The 14,293-nt window shown below is 42.1% G+C and overlaps 1 protein-coding gene across 1 annotated transcript in view; it reads right to left on the bottom strand.

Moving 5' to 3' along the window:
• Positions 1 to 1,452: 1,452 nt before the first annotated feature.
• The window catches only part of MAST4 (microtubule associated serine/threonine kinase family member 4), a 371,265-nt gene continuing 358,424 nt past the window's right edge, over positions 1,453 to 14,293 (bottom strand). Inside the window, exons 24-29 of the mRNA XM_069963543.1 lie at positions 12,992 to 13,192; positions 9,138 to 9,364; positions 8,917 to 9,039; positions 7,849 to 7,985; positions 5,981 to 6,162; positions 1,453 to 5,777 (exon numbers count right to left, since the gene is read on the bottom strand). Of these exons, the coding sequence (XP_069819644.1) occupies positions 2,380 to 5,777; positions 5,981 to 6,162; positions 7,849 to 7,985; positions 8,917 to 9,039; positions 9,138 to 9,364; positions 12,992 to 13,192 (4,268 nt within the window). The 3' untranslated portion in view covers positions 1,453 to 2,379. The remainder of the gene's footprint in view (positions 5,778 to 5,980; positions 6,163 to 7,848; positions 7,986 to 8,916; positions 9,040 to 9,137; positions 9,365 to 12,991; positions 13,193 to 14,293) is intronic.

Consider the following 14,293-nt stretch of genomic DNA (forward strand, 5'->3'; position numbering starts at 1 on the left):
CATTGTCACACTCTTTTGGGACACACCCCATTGACTTCAAGATGTCAGATAATTCCTTCATTTCCAGGAGAAAGAGGAACTGCTCCATGCAGTTACAAGAAAGGAGGATCCAACATATATACTAAAACAGACACACCAGGAGGGCTGTTGAGTCCTTTTCTCACATGCCTGTCAGTAGCTCCCTTGATACAGCTGATGTGTAGACTGAAAAATATTAATAGAGAACACCAACTATGTTCACAGGGTTCTATACCAGGCATTGCAGAGACTTAGCGGAAAGTGACTGTCCTGAATAAAAATAGTAATTTAATAGACACTCTACTAAGTAGATCCACCAGAGACATTCAAGTCCATTGTAGGTAGAAGTCAAGTGTCTTTTACTTTTAAGCTTGCCATACACATGAGATTAAGGTCAGCCGAACCCACTGTGTTTCATGATGACCAATGGCCCAATGCATATTGAGGGCCTCTACTCCCCCCCCCCCCCTGAAAAATCAGGGAGTTGTATTTTAACATGCTCAACCTTTTTGTTCTCCACAAAAGTCACCACCTCAGGTATCTGTCAGCAGCTTCATCTCCTTTTGTCATTCAGAACGCAAGCATGCTTCATCAAACTGAGCATGCAAGTGTATTGGGAGGTTTGGAAAGTGAATCGTCAGCCAAATGACCAATTGGCCAACAGCTATGTGAAGTGTACGGCCAGCTTTACTCTCAGTACTAGGCTGTTACTTCCTATGAGTCTGCAGTGGTAGTGCCAGCCAGTCTAAAGGGGCAAATATAATAAGGCCCTGAAAGTCTCTCTCATAGGTATGTTCCAGATGAACCCTAACTCTTACTGCTTTGTCTATTACATTGTACAGTGGAGAGGACACCAAAGTCGTTCCTTGTATTTTGTTGTCACCGTAACATTGTAGCAGCTCCGCTTTACACGATGTGGACATAAACTGAGCGCTGTCACTCCGAGTGAGGGTTATATCCCCAGTGCATTTATCTTAGGTCATCTTAGGGTCAAGTTCCTAGTTCTACATCCGTGGATTAACAAATACATGTGGTGGGGAGTATGTATATAAAATATAAATAAGGCTTTACAAAAAGATAGAAAGTAAAGTTACCTTCCAAGCACCAAATGGCTCTAACATGGCCCCATGTTACACAAAACCCCTTTATTTTACAATATTTATATATTTATAATACAGACAACGAGATGCTATGAAATGTATGGAGCTATTTAATGCACTTACAAAAGAAAAGGAGAATGCTAGCACAGCTAAAACCTCTACATTGTAAGGCCCCGGCTACACATTAAACACCCACACGTTTTTTGTTTTTTTTTTTAAAGAAAAAAAAAAAAGGTTTATGTAGCAAAATACGCTTCCCTTTCAAGCCTATGTTGTAAACAGAAATATATACATTCAAGAACCGCAAAAAAAAAAAATCTTTCCCACAAAAAGTTTTGATATTTGCACTTGTGAAATGGAGGTCGAGTATAGGACGGAATCAAAATTCTAAATGAAAGATCAGTGCTTCAATAATAGTAATGTGCTAGGTATACGGGTATGAAAGGCTCTAGGTGATAATAAAGTATAGACTACATAGTCACAAGCCATATTATTGGTCATATTGACTAAAGATGAGGTTATCATTATAGATAGTAACTATTTGGCACAACAAGTCATAGTCCAGCATTATTGTAGAACCCCATTCGGAAATTCGCATACTCCTATACACTAGGCCTCTAGATCAGGGATGAAAAACCTTTGGCCCTCCAGCTGTTGAAAATCTACAATTCCCATCATGCCTGGGGAGCCCAAGCATAAGCTTCAGCTCCTCATCCCTGATCTAGATTAAAAAAACTACACTTCAAGACATCTGTGGACGGTTTGACATAATAACCGATCAATAAGTACTGGAGGAAGCAAATTCCATTAAAAGATTCCTATAAATGCCCAGTTGAAAAGTAGTCATCAACTTTCAGCACATATTGTTTTTTGTTTTATGGGTTTTGTAGCTCCACAAAAAAAATCCAATTAATAATTTGTCTTTTTTTTAAGAAATAAGAAAGTAAACAATGAAATTGAGCAGCAAACTGTACATTCTACATTCAACACAAAGTACAACAGTGTAAATTACAGACCCTTTTCCCCCATAGCCCTTTCCGGCTTCTACCGACTAGGTACATCTTTGTGTAAGTAACTGCCTCCGGCTACCAAATACCTTATTATAGCTGGGACTGAAAGTTGGGACAAACACCCCCTCTACTAATTGTATCATCAAACAGGGTACAAATAGATATGGAAACACTACACAGTGCTGGTTTTGAAAGAAGTTTCAGATTAGCAGCTACTACAGTAAAGAGGTCTTGGTGAAGGTGCTGGCAAATTATGTCTTTTTGTGAGGACTATACAGTGGAATTGTATCCTTTCCTCTTTTTTGTCCCTTTAAGTCTTTGTCTGAAGAAAGGTGACTAGAATTCTCCAGAGGTGCGGCTGGTGGTTTCGGCAAATTTTTTGCAACAGTCTTTTTGCTTGGAGATGAAGGTGGGTCTCTCCGCACTGTCACCGGGGCTGCAGTATTGGTAAGGACACATGGTTGCTTATCGGTGACAGGTTTACTGCAAACATTGCCTTCCTTTAAGGCAGTGCACATCTTACTAGAAGATGTATGGGTGTCCTTCTTAACCTTGACATTTGCAGCATTCAAGTTTGGAATTTGCTCATTTTTCTCCTTACAGCTGCTCACAGGTAAGTGTGTTTTATTTAAGGAGACATCTGAAGAGACAGCTTTGGATGATGAAGTAATGCCGAGGTCATTGGCATCACACAGTGTCTTCCTTAGGTCTCCTTCTTTCCCTATGTTCGGAGAGACACCAGACTTACTTTTTTCTACAGTCACCTCTCTAGTATCTTGACTTGTAACAGAAGTAATCTTAATTTTACCGTTGTCACTACGGATATAAAGTGCTTCAGTGCTTTTGATATCTTGAGAATTAACCCCTAAGGGAAGGTCCACTGCTTGAGGTTTACCTTGGAGACAGGTTTTGGCTGCTGTAGCACGAGTTAGTTTTGGATGTGCACTTGTTTTTTCTTTAAGATGAGACTTTGCAGAACATTCTTTAAGGTTTACAGTGGCTGGTGTTTCAGAACTAACTGTAGGCTCCTTGCCAAAGCACAGTTCAGAGGTGGACATATTGGTGTGGGCTTTGGTGCCTATACGGACAATGGGAGAAGTGGATGTGAGACTGGTGTTGGTTTTAGTGGTAGCCTTGTACTGGTTAAGGTTACCAATGTCGGCACTCAAGACAGTAACAGCTTTTATTGGACATTCAGATTTTTGAACTGTTTGACTGCCTGCTTGGTCAGAAGGCTTTGAGTTAGGCTTTTGTGGGGAAGCCATTTTTTCAGGGTGGGATATCATAAGAGAAACTGGTTTTGGTTCCATTACCACTTTCGACTTATCAATGCAGCTGGCGAGCTTTGTCTGTGCAGTAATCTGCTCCTCTCGAACAGATGTCAAATATTTAATACTGGCTTCAGGTTGGACATTCAAGGACATGGGTGTCTCCATAATATTAGGACAGGAGGTCTCTTTTCCCAAAACTAGTCCTTCAGTATCATTTTTTATTTTGTTCTCTGCAGTTTTTTCTGGCTTTTTACTTTGGCTATTGCAGTTCAGGTCAGTGGATTTAGCTTGTGCTACTGACAAAGTTTTATTATCAGGCCCCAGTTCAACTAGAAGAGAAGATTCGATATTCCTAACCACAGATACGTGATTATTAGATTCTATCTGGGGAACAGATGCTTGTTGATTTCTTTCCTCTATACAGCCAAGGGCTGAGATGTATTTTTCAGAGTTGCTAGAATGTGTCAAGCTCGTAGCAGGAGTATTCTCACAGGACTCTCTCACTGTACAAGTCCTTTCAGAGTATGATGTACTATGTTTTTGCTCCAGTGAGCATTTGACAGAGGACATATCCTGAGTTGCCATCTCTTGTCTATTCGCTTTCACTGAAGAAGACAATCCTTCTGTCACTGGACACTTCCATGTTGGCTGCAGTGTGCTTATCCTTTGACTTTCGAGTGAATTAGTCACGTCCACAACATTTTCCTTTGTTCCGGGGCCTGATGGTTCTTTGTTCTGATGAATCTTAACAGCGTGACATTCAGCTTGTACACTCTCGCTCTGATTCTCTCTAATAGGCCCCTTGTGCCCGGCATGAATATTTGAGTAATTAGCATTTACTTTAGTAAATAACAAAGCATTTCCATTGTCGACAACCTCATTCTTAGAATTCCGGCTTTGTTCATCAGGTTTGATAAGGTTATTACAAGCAACATCAGACTCTGCTTTTGTCACCTTTGGTCCTGACAGCAATGCTATGTCTAATGTACCTTCGATAGGCTTCAGGGAAGATACAGCCCTTGTTTCGAGTTTATATTCAGAAGGGCTTTTCCGAACGGGGGTCTCAGTAGCTATCACGGACGTCTTGTCTGCATTGTTTTCATTTCTGCTGCTACTAGGTTTTAATGGTGCAAAGGAGAGAGAGCTGCTCTGAACATTGGAAGACCTGTTATCTAGCAGGGTCAGCGAGTCTGTCTGTATATGTCCGGGCTTTGGTTGCATACATTCGTGGGACACCGGAACCATTTTAGACTTTAAGACTTGGCACAGGCTACCATCTTTCTCGTCAAATGACTTTTTCTTCCTAAAATAATCAATGTTAGTTGAAGGCGCCTTTTCTAAATTATCCTCTTTCACAAACTTCTCTGAAGTATGATTAAGTTTCTCTTGCAGGGAGCATGAAGTAGGAGCTTTCTTGAGTTCATAAGATATGTGAGCACTTTCTGCAACAGGTGACGCATGACAGAAAGACTGGCTATCCATAGACATACAGGCACCATTTGACCGAGGATTTCCATTCTTACAATGAGTGTCCTTAAATGTAATTCCACCAGAACGAGGTTCATAAAGAGGAAATTTAGTCTCCGATAAGCTTGATCTCTTCATAAGACTTTGATGTGCCTTTTCTTCCTTCTCGAAATCTGACGCCAACATTACCATTTCACTGTGTAAGTCCTGGATTATATTTTGCTTTATAAGGAAGTCTTGTCTTTCAGATACATCTTTTTTCTTTATAACTAACTTGACCTTCAGTTTCTCTTTATCAAGCTCGTCCAGGGACTCTTGCCTCCCCAGTTTTCGTGATGCTGGACGCTTAAGACAACCTTGCTCGACAGGCCTAACCCGTGTTGATGCAGGGATATCACATGTGTTCGCCTCCAGACACTGCAATGTTAGGTCACGTTGGATAGATTGTTTATGAACTTCTTCTTTAGTTACCTCCAAATTGTGCTTACGAGGACATAAGTGCTTTTTCTCACAGCAGTACGATGGTGAAAGCTTTTCCTCTGACTGAACTCTCTTTAACAGTGGAGACCTTGGAGGCTCAGCACTTTTGGGCCTGACAACATGCCTAACAATTGTAGGTGGAGAGTGCATTTTTGTAGGAAAAGTGGTTGCAGTCTTTGAGTTCCCTACTGAATGGCCGTGTAAAGGCGATGGAGATCGTTGTGGGGAGGGAGGCTGAGGAGTTGGTGATGGCGTTCTTGCAAGAGGTGACAAGGGAATACTGCCAGCAGATTTACGTCTTCCAGATCTGTACCTCTGTCCACCCAGCTTAGGACCCAAACCATGGAGAGTGCTTGGTCTTATATGCCCAGAACCTGCTGGGGAGTTTGGAGCACTTGAGCTTGGAGAACTACTTTGTGATGAATTGGTACCTATGAAACAAAAAATTACAATTATGAATGACTGACATAAAGAATGCAAATATTTCAGAAACATCTAAGTTAGGAAAACATTTTATAAATGAGGTCTACTTAAACCAATCTTACATATGACTGCCTAGATTTAGAGGCGTACAACTTTTATAAAAGAAACATGATCACTTTTAATCCAACAATTAAGTCTCTAGGTAACTCACCAGATGGGAAGTCTGGAGTGGAGCGGCAGCTTGGTGTAGGTGACCTTGGCGATAGGCTGTGAGTGGGCGATGCGGGCAAGCTTTCACCAGATGATAGTGATCTGTTCAAACAGGAAAAGCTTCGACTTGTGTGGAGCAGAGGAGACGGCTGTTTTGCCAGCTTTTTGAAAAAAGATCTTCTCCTGAAAAACAAAGTACAACAGCAACAAAGGTTAATAAAACAAAACAATTGAAAATAAACCTGACAGCCACACTTTGTTAGTTTAGTCCATAAAATATAGTTACGTCCCAATTAAATTCCCTATTACACCAAGTGATTATGGGCTGTATTCAGCCAATTATTGGCCGTTACGGTCGATAATCACTTGGTGTAATAGCTACTGTTGAAAGGCAACGAACAGCCGACATGCGATAACGACGGTCTGCTGGCCATCACTCCATGCAATAGGAGCGGCAGCAACAGACCACCGCTATTGGCTCCCAAGATGATCTGAAGATCGTCTGGGGAGCCTCTCCCGCACCCCCTTATGCCCCCCTGCTCTGACCCGCTCACGAACAGAGAACGAGGAGTAAGCGAGCGCTGACCTGACAGGTCGGTACTCGCTGGCTCCTCCTGATTGGCCCATGTAATAGGGCCTTAAGCCATGTGCCAGGTTACCCTGCCCTTAAGTATTTTTCACATAGCTTCTGACAAAAAATGTGGAGGCTAATTTAACTAATCCAATATTCACGATTGCAAATTGCACCACTGCCCCATTCATTGTCTGTGGAGCTACTGAAGGTAACCAAACATTGTACTACAGTATCTTTGGCATCTCCATTGACAATAAATAGAGCAGTGGCATGCATGTGTAACTCGCTTCTTTATTTATAACAGTTATAACTGTTCTGGACATCGGAGGGGGTTTTAGTGTTCAGACCTATCCTGTGGATTAGTAAATTTAACCCTTTATCTTTGCAGCCCCTTACTTTTTTTCTGCACAGTATGGGCCGTATTACATGGGATGATTATCGTTTAAAAATCGTTAGCCCGTTCGGACTTAAACGATAATCATTTTGTGTAAGAGCAGGCAACGATTAAACGACCAACGAGAAATAATTGATCGTTTGATAGAATCTGGACCTATTTTCATAGTTGACCATTCCCAAATTGTTCAAACATTGTTCGGTGTAATAACACTTCGTTCGGTAGCTCCTTGGTCTATCAGCCGGGAAAGGACGAGCGCAAAAACGACTGTAAGTAACGATCACCGTCCTGTGTAATAGGGTGAACGATTTAGGATAATTTATCATAGCAGTCGTTTGAGATTGTTTATCGTTAATCAACGAAAAATCGTCCCATGTAATACTACCCTAAGACAAGAAACTCGGGTCCATGCTGCCAGACCCTGCACAGCCAGTGGCTGGGAGGAAAAACTTAAGCGTTTTTAGTAAGAGAACAGTCTTTAGCTTAAAGGGGTTATCTAAGATTACAAAAGCATGGCTGCTTTCCTCTATAAACAGCACCACTCTTTTCCACAAGGGTGGCGCGGTTTTTGCAAGAAAATAGCTGTGTTTTTCCTAATCCCTTTAATGCAGCATTGGACTGATTTCATAAGAAAGTGGGGCACTAGGGCTCAGCTGGCCTCAGACAAAAGCATTCCTTATAACTACCATATTGATCAGACAATAAGTTCAGCTGAAGGACCCATGAATATCTTGTAATCACTGTACTACCTTCGATTCTATCAAAAACTCAATTTCGCGAACGCTGATACAATTATACACCGCATCATTTATGTTATTGCTCTTATGAGATTTTTATGAGGACACCATAAAAATTGATTTATGCTAACACCACAATATTGCTGGAGTTCATCAGAACCCACCTTTCTATATTCTCCTTCTTCTTGGTTTTCTTATTGCGTCTCACCATCCGGCTTCTGTAGCTGTTTCTCCTAGCGGGGCCAGTTTTTATTGATGTATTCTCGAATGGTGTAGTAGTGATTGCTACCCTGCTTCCACTCTGTGAGGGTTTTGCAAAATTTAGAAGGAATAATGGTGAGGAAACACCTACACATGTGGAATAGTTATACAGGCATCTCAAAGGGAAGATGGACAAGTTCCTCAGTTTTTCTTACATTCTTCTATGTTATACATAGTATTTCTATGGACCTATTTTGGGAGCATGACCCTTTCCTGGTACCAGAGGACTGCACCAAATATCTAAGCAATAGCGGATTATAATAGGTCCGTTTCTGGCGGTAGCCCGGGGCCCAGAGCTCCTTGGGGGCCCATGGCCACCCAAACGGACTTCAGAGGTGTATTGTCTCCTGGCTACAGTTCTGCTGTGATTTGGAAACAATTGCTGCTTTTTTACCTTCGATTTTGCACAAATCAGGGCACCATGACATTATCTATGCCGTACTATGAACACCTCTCTAGTGCCACCATGGTTACAATGGGTGGGGGGGGCCCAGGCTTGGTAAACAGCCTGGGGCCTATGGTAAAGTTAATCCGCCCCTGCATCTAAGGGTGCCTTCACAAGCAATGACACAACAATTCAATCCCATGTAAAAAAAAAGCACTAGAGATGAGCACAACTCAAGCATGCTCATGTCTGATCATTCGGCATTTGAATACCGGTGGCTGAAGAAGTTGGATGCAGCCTTAATGCTGCCTGGAAAACATGTATACAGCCATAAGCTGTATCCATGTTTTCCCTGACTCCCTAGGGCTGCGTCCATTTTCTTCAGCTACCGGTATTCAAATGCTGAACAATTGGACTCGAGCATGCTCAAATCGCGCTCATCTCTAGAAAGCACTATAAAGGGCTCTTTAGAAGAAGCAACTTTTTGAACCACGTATAAATAATCAGTGGTCTACAAAAGTCCTTCCCTTTAAGTTATTGGACACTGCTATCATACCAATGAAGGGAGAGGGAATCTTAAAGTTACCTTAAGTAGGAGTTCGATCACTTCTGTGTGGACAAGACCATGAACTGGCTCATCATTTATATGAGTAATAAGATCTCCAGCTTTAAGACCAGCTTGATAGGCAGGACTCCCTTCTTCAACACTCTACGATAAAAAAATACAAAGAAAAGACGTGCAACAATGAGGAAAATGTAAAGAAAAAACAAAACCAATACCACCATAAATTATGTATAAAGCCTTACCCAGACAATATGGTGGACGGTGTACACATCGCTGTCACCTACAAACACCCTGATGGCCTGGAGCGTGAAACCAAACTTTTTCCCAGAACTCTGAATGACGATCGGCTGCCTTGGACTGAAGGATGAGATGGATGAGTCTCTGCTTGGAGAGGAGTCTCTAGAAGATGGGTCTGAAGACAAAGAAAGGGGGGACACTGGACTGCCAAGAGGGGACACACTGTAAACATCTGTAAAAAAAATAAAAAAATAGATTTCATATTGGCTGAAATACCATTTATTTCATGTACACATAGCTGAGCAGTAGATGAAAAAGTGAGTAGCCATATCAAGCAATTCACTGACAGCTACAAACCATGCAGGTAATATATTATGGTGTGATATAAAAATGGACGCCTTTTTACCCCTTTGTGATCTTCCCAAACTATAACTCAAGGCAAAATCAAATATTGTATAACGTACCATGGAAATGCACTGCTATTCTCTACATGACACGGGCTGATCTACTCTGCTAATACTAATGATAGGAAATCTGCATCATTTTCTAATTGTGAAGCCCATAAACAGCAGGCGATAACGCATCTACAGGAGAGGAATCTGGAAACGGCTAACGACAAAACTGACTGCGAAAAACTTCATTAACCCTTTAAGGACATGGCCCATTTTCGTTTTTACGTTTTCGGTTTTTCCTCCTTGTGTTTAAAAGGTCATAGCACTTGCATTTTTCCACCTAGAAACCCACATGACCCCTTATTTTTTGCGTCACTAATTGTACTTTGCAATTACAGGCTGAATTTTTGCATAAAGTACACTGCGAAACCAGAAAAAAATTCAAAGTGTGGTGAAATTGAAAAAAAAAACGCATTTCTTTTATTTGGGGGAAATGTGTTTTTACGCCATTCGCCCTGGGGTAAAACTGACTTGTTATGCATGTTCCTCAAGTCGTTACGATTAAAACGATATATAACATGTATAACTTATATTGTATCTGATGGCCTGTAAAAAATTCAAACCGTTGTTAACCAATATACGTTCCTTAAAATCGCTCCATTCCCAGGCTTATAGCGCTTTTATCCTTTGGTCTATGGGGCTGTGCGAGGTGTCATTTTTTGCGCCATGATGTGATCTTTCTATCGGTACCTTGATTGCGCATATACGACTTTTTGATCGCTTTATATTACATTTTTTCTGGATTTGATGCGACCAAAAATGCGCAATTTTGCACTTTGGGATTTTTTTGCGCTGACGCCGTTTACCGTACGAGATCAGGAATGTGATTAATTAATAGTTCGGGCGATTACGCACGCGGCGATAGCAAACATGTTTATTTATTTATTTATTTGTTTACTTTTATTTAAAACCTGGGAAAAGGGGGGTGATTCAGACTTTTATTAGGGGAGGGGGCTTTTTACTATTAACAACACTTTTTTTTTTTTTTTTACACATATACTAGAAGCCCCCCTGGGGGACTTCTAGTATATACACTTGGATCTCTCATTGAGATCTCTGCAGCATAGATATGCTGCAGAGATCCATGAGATCGGCACTCGTTTGCTTTCGGCTGCTGCAGCCGAAAACGAACGAGTGCCGAGCCGAGGACGGCGCCATCTTGGACACGTCCCCGGCCGGCATCAGTAACGGAGGTCCCGGAGGAGGTCCCGGAGGAGCGATCTCCCCCACTAGACCCCAGGGAAACGTTGCCTCCGGTAATCGGAGGCAGCTGTCAACTTTGACAGCTGCCTCCGATTAGCTAATTAGCGGGCACGGCGATCAGACCGTGCCCGCTAATAGCAGCGGTCCCGGGCTACTTGCGGCACCCGGGATCGCGGCACTTCAAAGCGGGGCCGCCGCGCGGCCCCGCTTTGAAGTGCAAGTGAGGACATATGACGTACGCATACGTCCTATGTCCTTAAGAGGTTAAATCGATAAGTCAAAGCATCGCAATTAGATAACATTCATAGGAAACTATACAACACAGTAATCAAAAGGGGAAAATAAATTTCATATAGTAGGTATGGACCTGTTCCAATATCTGCAGCTTGTTAAAGGTCAGTCTCTCCTAACATGTATGTCATGTACCTGAGAGTCACAACAATTAGTAGTCATACATAGAGGTGTGTAATAGACGTGCTATTCCTGATGGGTCCTGAAGGCTACTATCGGAAGTAATTTAAAATTTTTAAGATGAAAAAAAGTGACAGTGGCTTTCCCAATTCCTGTCCAGGTCTCCTCTAGGCATAAAGAAGATGCCCACTGCAGTAACCCAACACAGCCACTGATTGGCTGAACAGGTACTTTCTTGTGGATGGGGACCAGGATGTGGAGATCATCAGTGATCAGGACATCAGAATAGCAACTGAGGAGAATTGGACTGGTGAGCGCAGCTTTTTAAGAAACATTTAGTGTTCCCATTATTTAAAAAAAAAATAAAAAAATAAATTACTTTGATAGTTTTGAGCAGTTGGGTCTAATGGTGTGTTTAGACAGAGACTTATCTGACGGATTTTTGAAGCCAAAGCCAGGAACAGACTATAAACAGAGAACGAAAGACTGAGATTTCTCCTCACATCTATTCCTGGTTTCGTCTTTAAAAATCTGTCAGAAAAATCTCTCTACACACTGTGTAAATCAAAAGAGAGAACAAGCCATAAAATAATTACACTCCCTGGCTAGCTGCTCTCCCTATAACTCTGCAGGAGACGGGTTCCTTAGGTTAACTATAGAATTCATCTCCTTCAGTGATGGGGAGAGCAGCGAGTAATGGAGGCAAGAGTTCAGGCTGATTTCTCTTCCAGCTTATTCTAGAAATCAGTGGGGTCTGAACAACCAGAACCCAATCAAGTAAAACTTATGGGACATGTCTTTGACACATCAAAAGTTTATTAAAATAATAGTAACACTTAAATCCCTTTAAGCACTGACAGAGCTCAGTATTTGTATATTAGGGTCTTATTCCACGGGCTGATGGGGGCCCATTCAATAATGTAAACGAGCGTTATTACACCGCCGATAATCATTTAGCCAGGGCTGCAGGGACATCGTTATCGATGTCCCTGCAGCCCTTGTTTAAACACCATACATTCCCTATACATGTTGCAGGTCTTCTCCTGCACTCCTTCTTCCTCCCGATCCCGAACGCAGCAGCAGCTTCGGTGCGGCCTGTCTGAGCTGACAGACCGCTTAGCCAATCACTGGCCGTGGCGGTCCTGGCCAGTGATTGGCTGGGGGGTCAGTCTGCAGAGGCTGCACCGATGATGATGCTGCTGCGCGCGGGATTGGGAGGAAGGAGCAGCGCAGGAGAAGACCTGCAACATGTTTAGGTAAAGTATGGTGCTTGTGAAATCGTCTGTCACCCGCCGCGCATCGCTATTCCACGCAGCGATGCACAGTCGGTGCCCGATGATTTTAGGTTTAAACATAAACGATTGGCTGATCGTTGTCTCTATTCCACGGAGCGATAATCAGCCGAATCGGGCCAATTCACCGATTATCTTTCTGTGGAATAGGACCCTTACACTATAGGTGTACCCATGTTTTCCCAGACTCCCTTGGGCTGTATCCAACTTCTTCAGCCACCGAATGATAAAACTCAAGCATGCTCAACTACCACCATACAGATTCAACGTTTAGGGTACGGCTATATGAAGTATGCGATAAAGTAATAGTAAAATATCTAAAATGTAAAGACACACATTCTCTTTTTAATCACATCCCCCTTCCTTCCTGGAATCCTAAACTCCCACCTGACCATAGGTAGCTACAAAAAAAAGATGCATTATGCAATAGTGGATGGCAGATGGTGAGAGAAGGACATGCAAAGTCACAAGATTTCATGCTTAGGGTTGGTATAGCACTACCTCCAGGGATCATGAGGGACAGCGCACTAGCAGAGATGGACTTAGTCACTTTCCCAGACAATTTCTGCTTTTCTGTGTTTTCTAATCGCTGTCGAGCCATATGAGAAGCAGTTTCATTGGAAAGCTTTGAGGAATTATCTGTGCTGTCCACGCTCTCGCTCCTTCCATTTATATGATCTAAGTGTTCTGAAAAACTACTCACTGTTCAAGGAAGAAAGGACAGACATATTATAACAACCACAGCTAGATGGCTAAACTGTATTCCTACTATCCAGATATATGTGAAATGAATAGATACAAGGAACGGGTTGTAGGCATTCATTACACAGGATGTGGACTGGCAAAGCTTTCATACAGTTCCTACAGATTTACTAGAAACATCAATGAGATACATACGGAAAAACCAAGCTGATTCACCTAAAAGCTCAAACAATCTGACCGCATTCACACTGAAAGACTCTAAAAGGCTATAGGTCACTGCGTCTTCTCCACAGTATACATTGAAAATCATTAATCCCCATACAATGTCTGTGGTACCATATAGTCACTCCAAATATATCTTTTTATCGTGACCGCTATGGGACCCTGTGCCCTGTATGTGCCAATATTATTAGAAAAACCAGCCTCTTGGCAGCGTCAACTACCATCATGCTATAAAAAGAAAATGACTGAATGCAGAGAAAGGGGCCCACCCATAACCAGCCAAGTACTATGTTTGTAAAGGGACACGGTTTTCCATTGGGATTTATTTACATCTTTGACATCATGTGACACTAGAGATGAGCGTAACTCGGGCATGCTCCAGTCAGACTGTCCGCATTTGAATACAGATAGCTGAAGTAGTTGTATGCCGCCGTAAGGGAGTCCTGGAAAACATGGATGCAGCTTATGGCCTATGGCTATATCTATGTTTTCTGGACTTCCAAGGGCTGCATCCAACATCTTCAGCCACCGGTATTAAAATGCCGGACAAACAGACTGGAGCATGCTTGAGTTGCTCTTATCTCTATATGAGAAACAGATCGCTGATCTCAGGGAGACCAGCCATACGATAACACTGCCGGCTGCTAGTGAAAGCGATCAATGCAGTGAAATCCTAGGTGCATTGCCCCTGGGAAACATGAATATGCAGAAGAAGGAGCCTCATTGAAGAGTCTCTAGTCTCTTATTTCTATACGACACATGAATACGCAAAGGGTCCTAAATACACTTAAAAATCAAAGACATTAAAAAGGTAAACAAATAAAATAAAAATTAGTTCAGGATTGACTTCAAGATAACAACTTGCTCATCTTTATTCAT

The sequence above is a fragment of the Dendropsophus ebraccatus genome, chromosome 3 (assembly GCF_027789765.1).
Source record: "Dendropsophus ebraccatus isolate aDenEbr1 chromosome 3, aDenEbr1.pat, whole genome shotgun sequence".
NCBI classification, from domain to species: domain Eukaryota; kingdom Metazoa; phylum Chordata; class Amphibia; order Anura; family Hylidae; genus Dendropsophus; species Dendropsophus ebraccatus.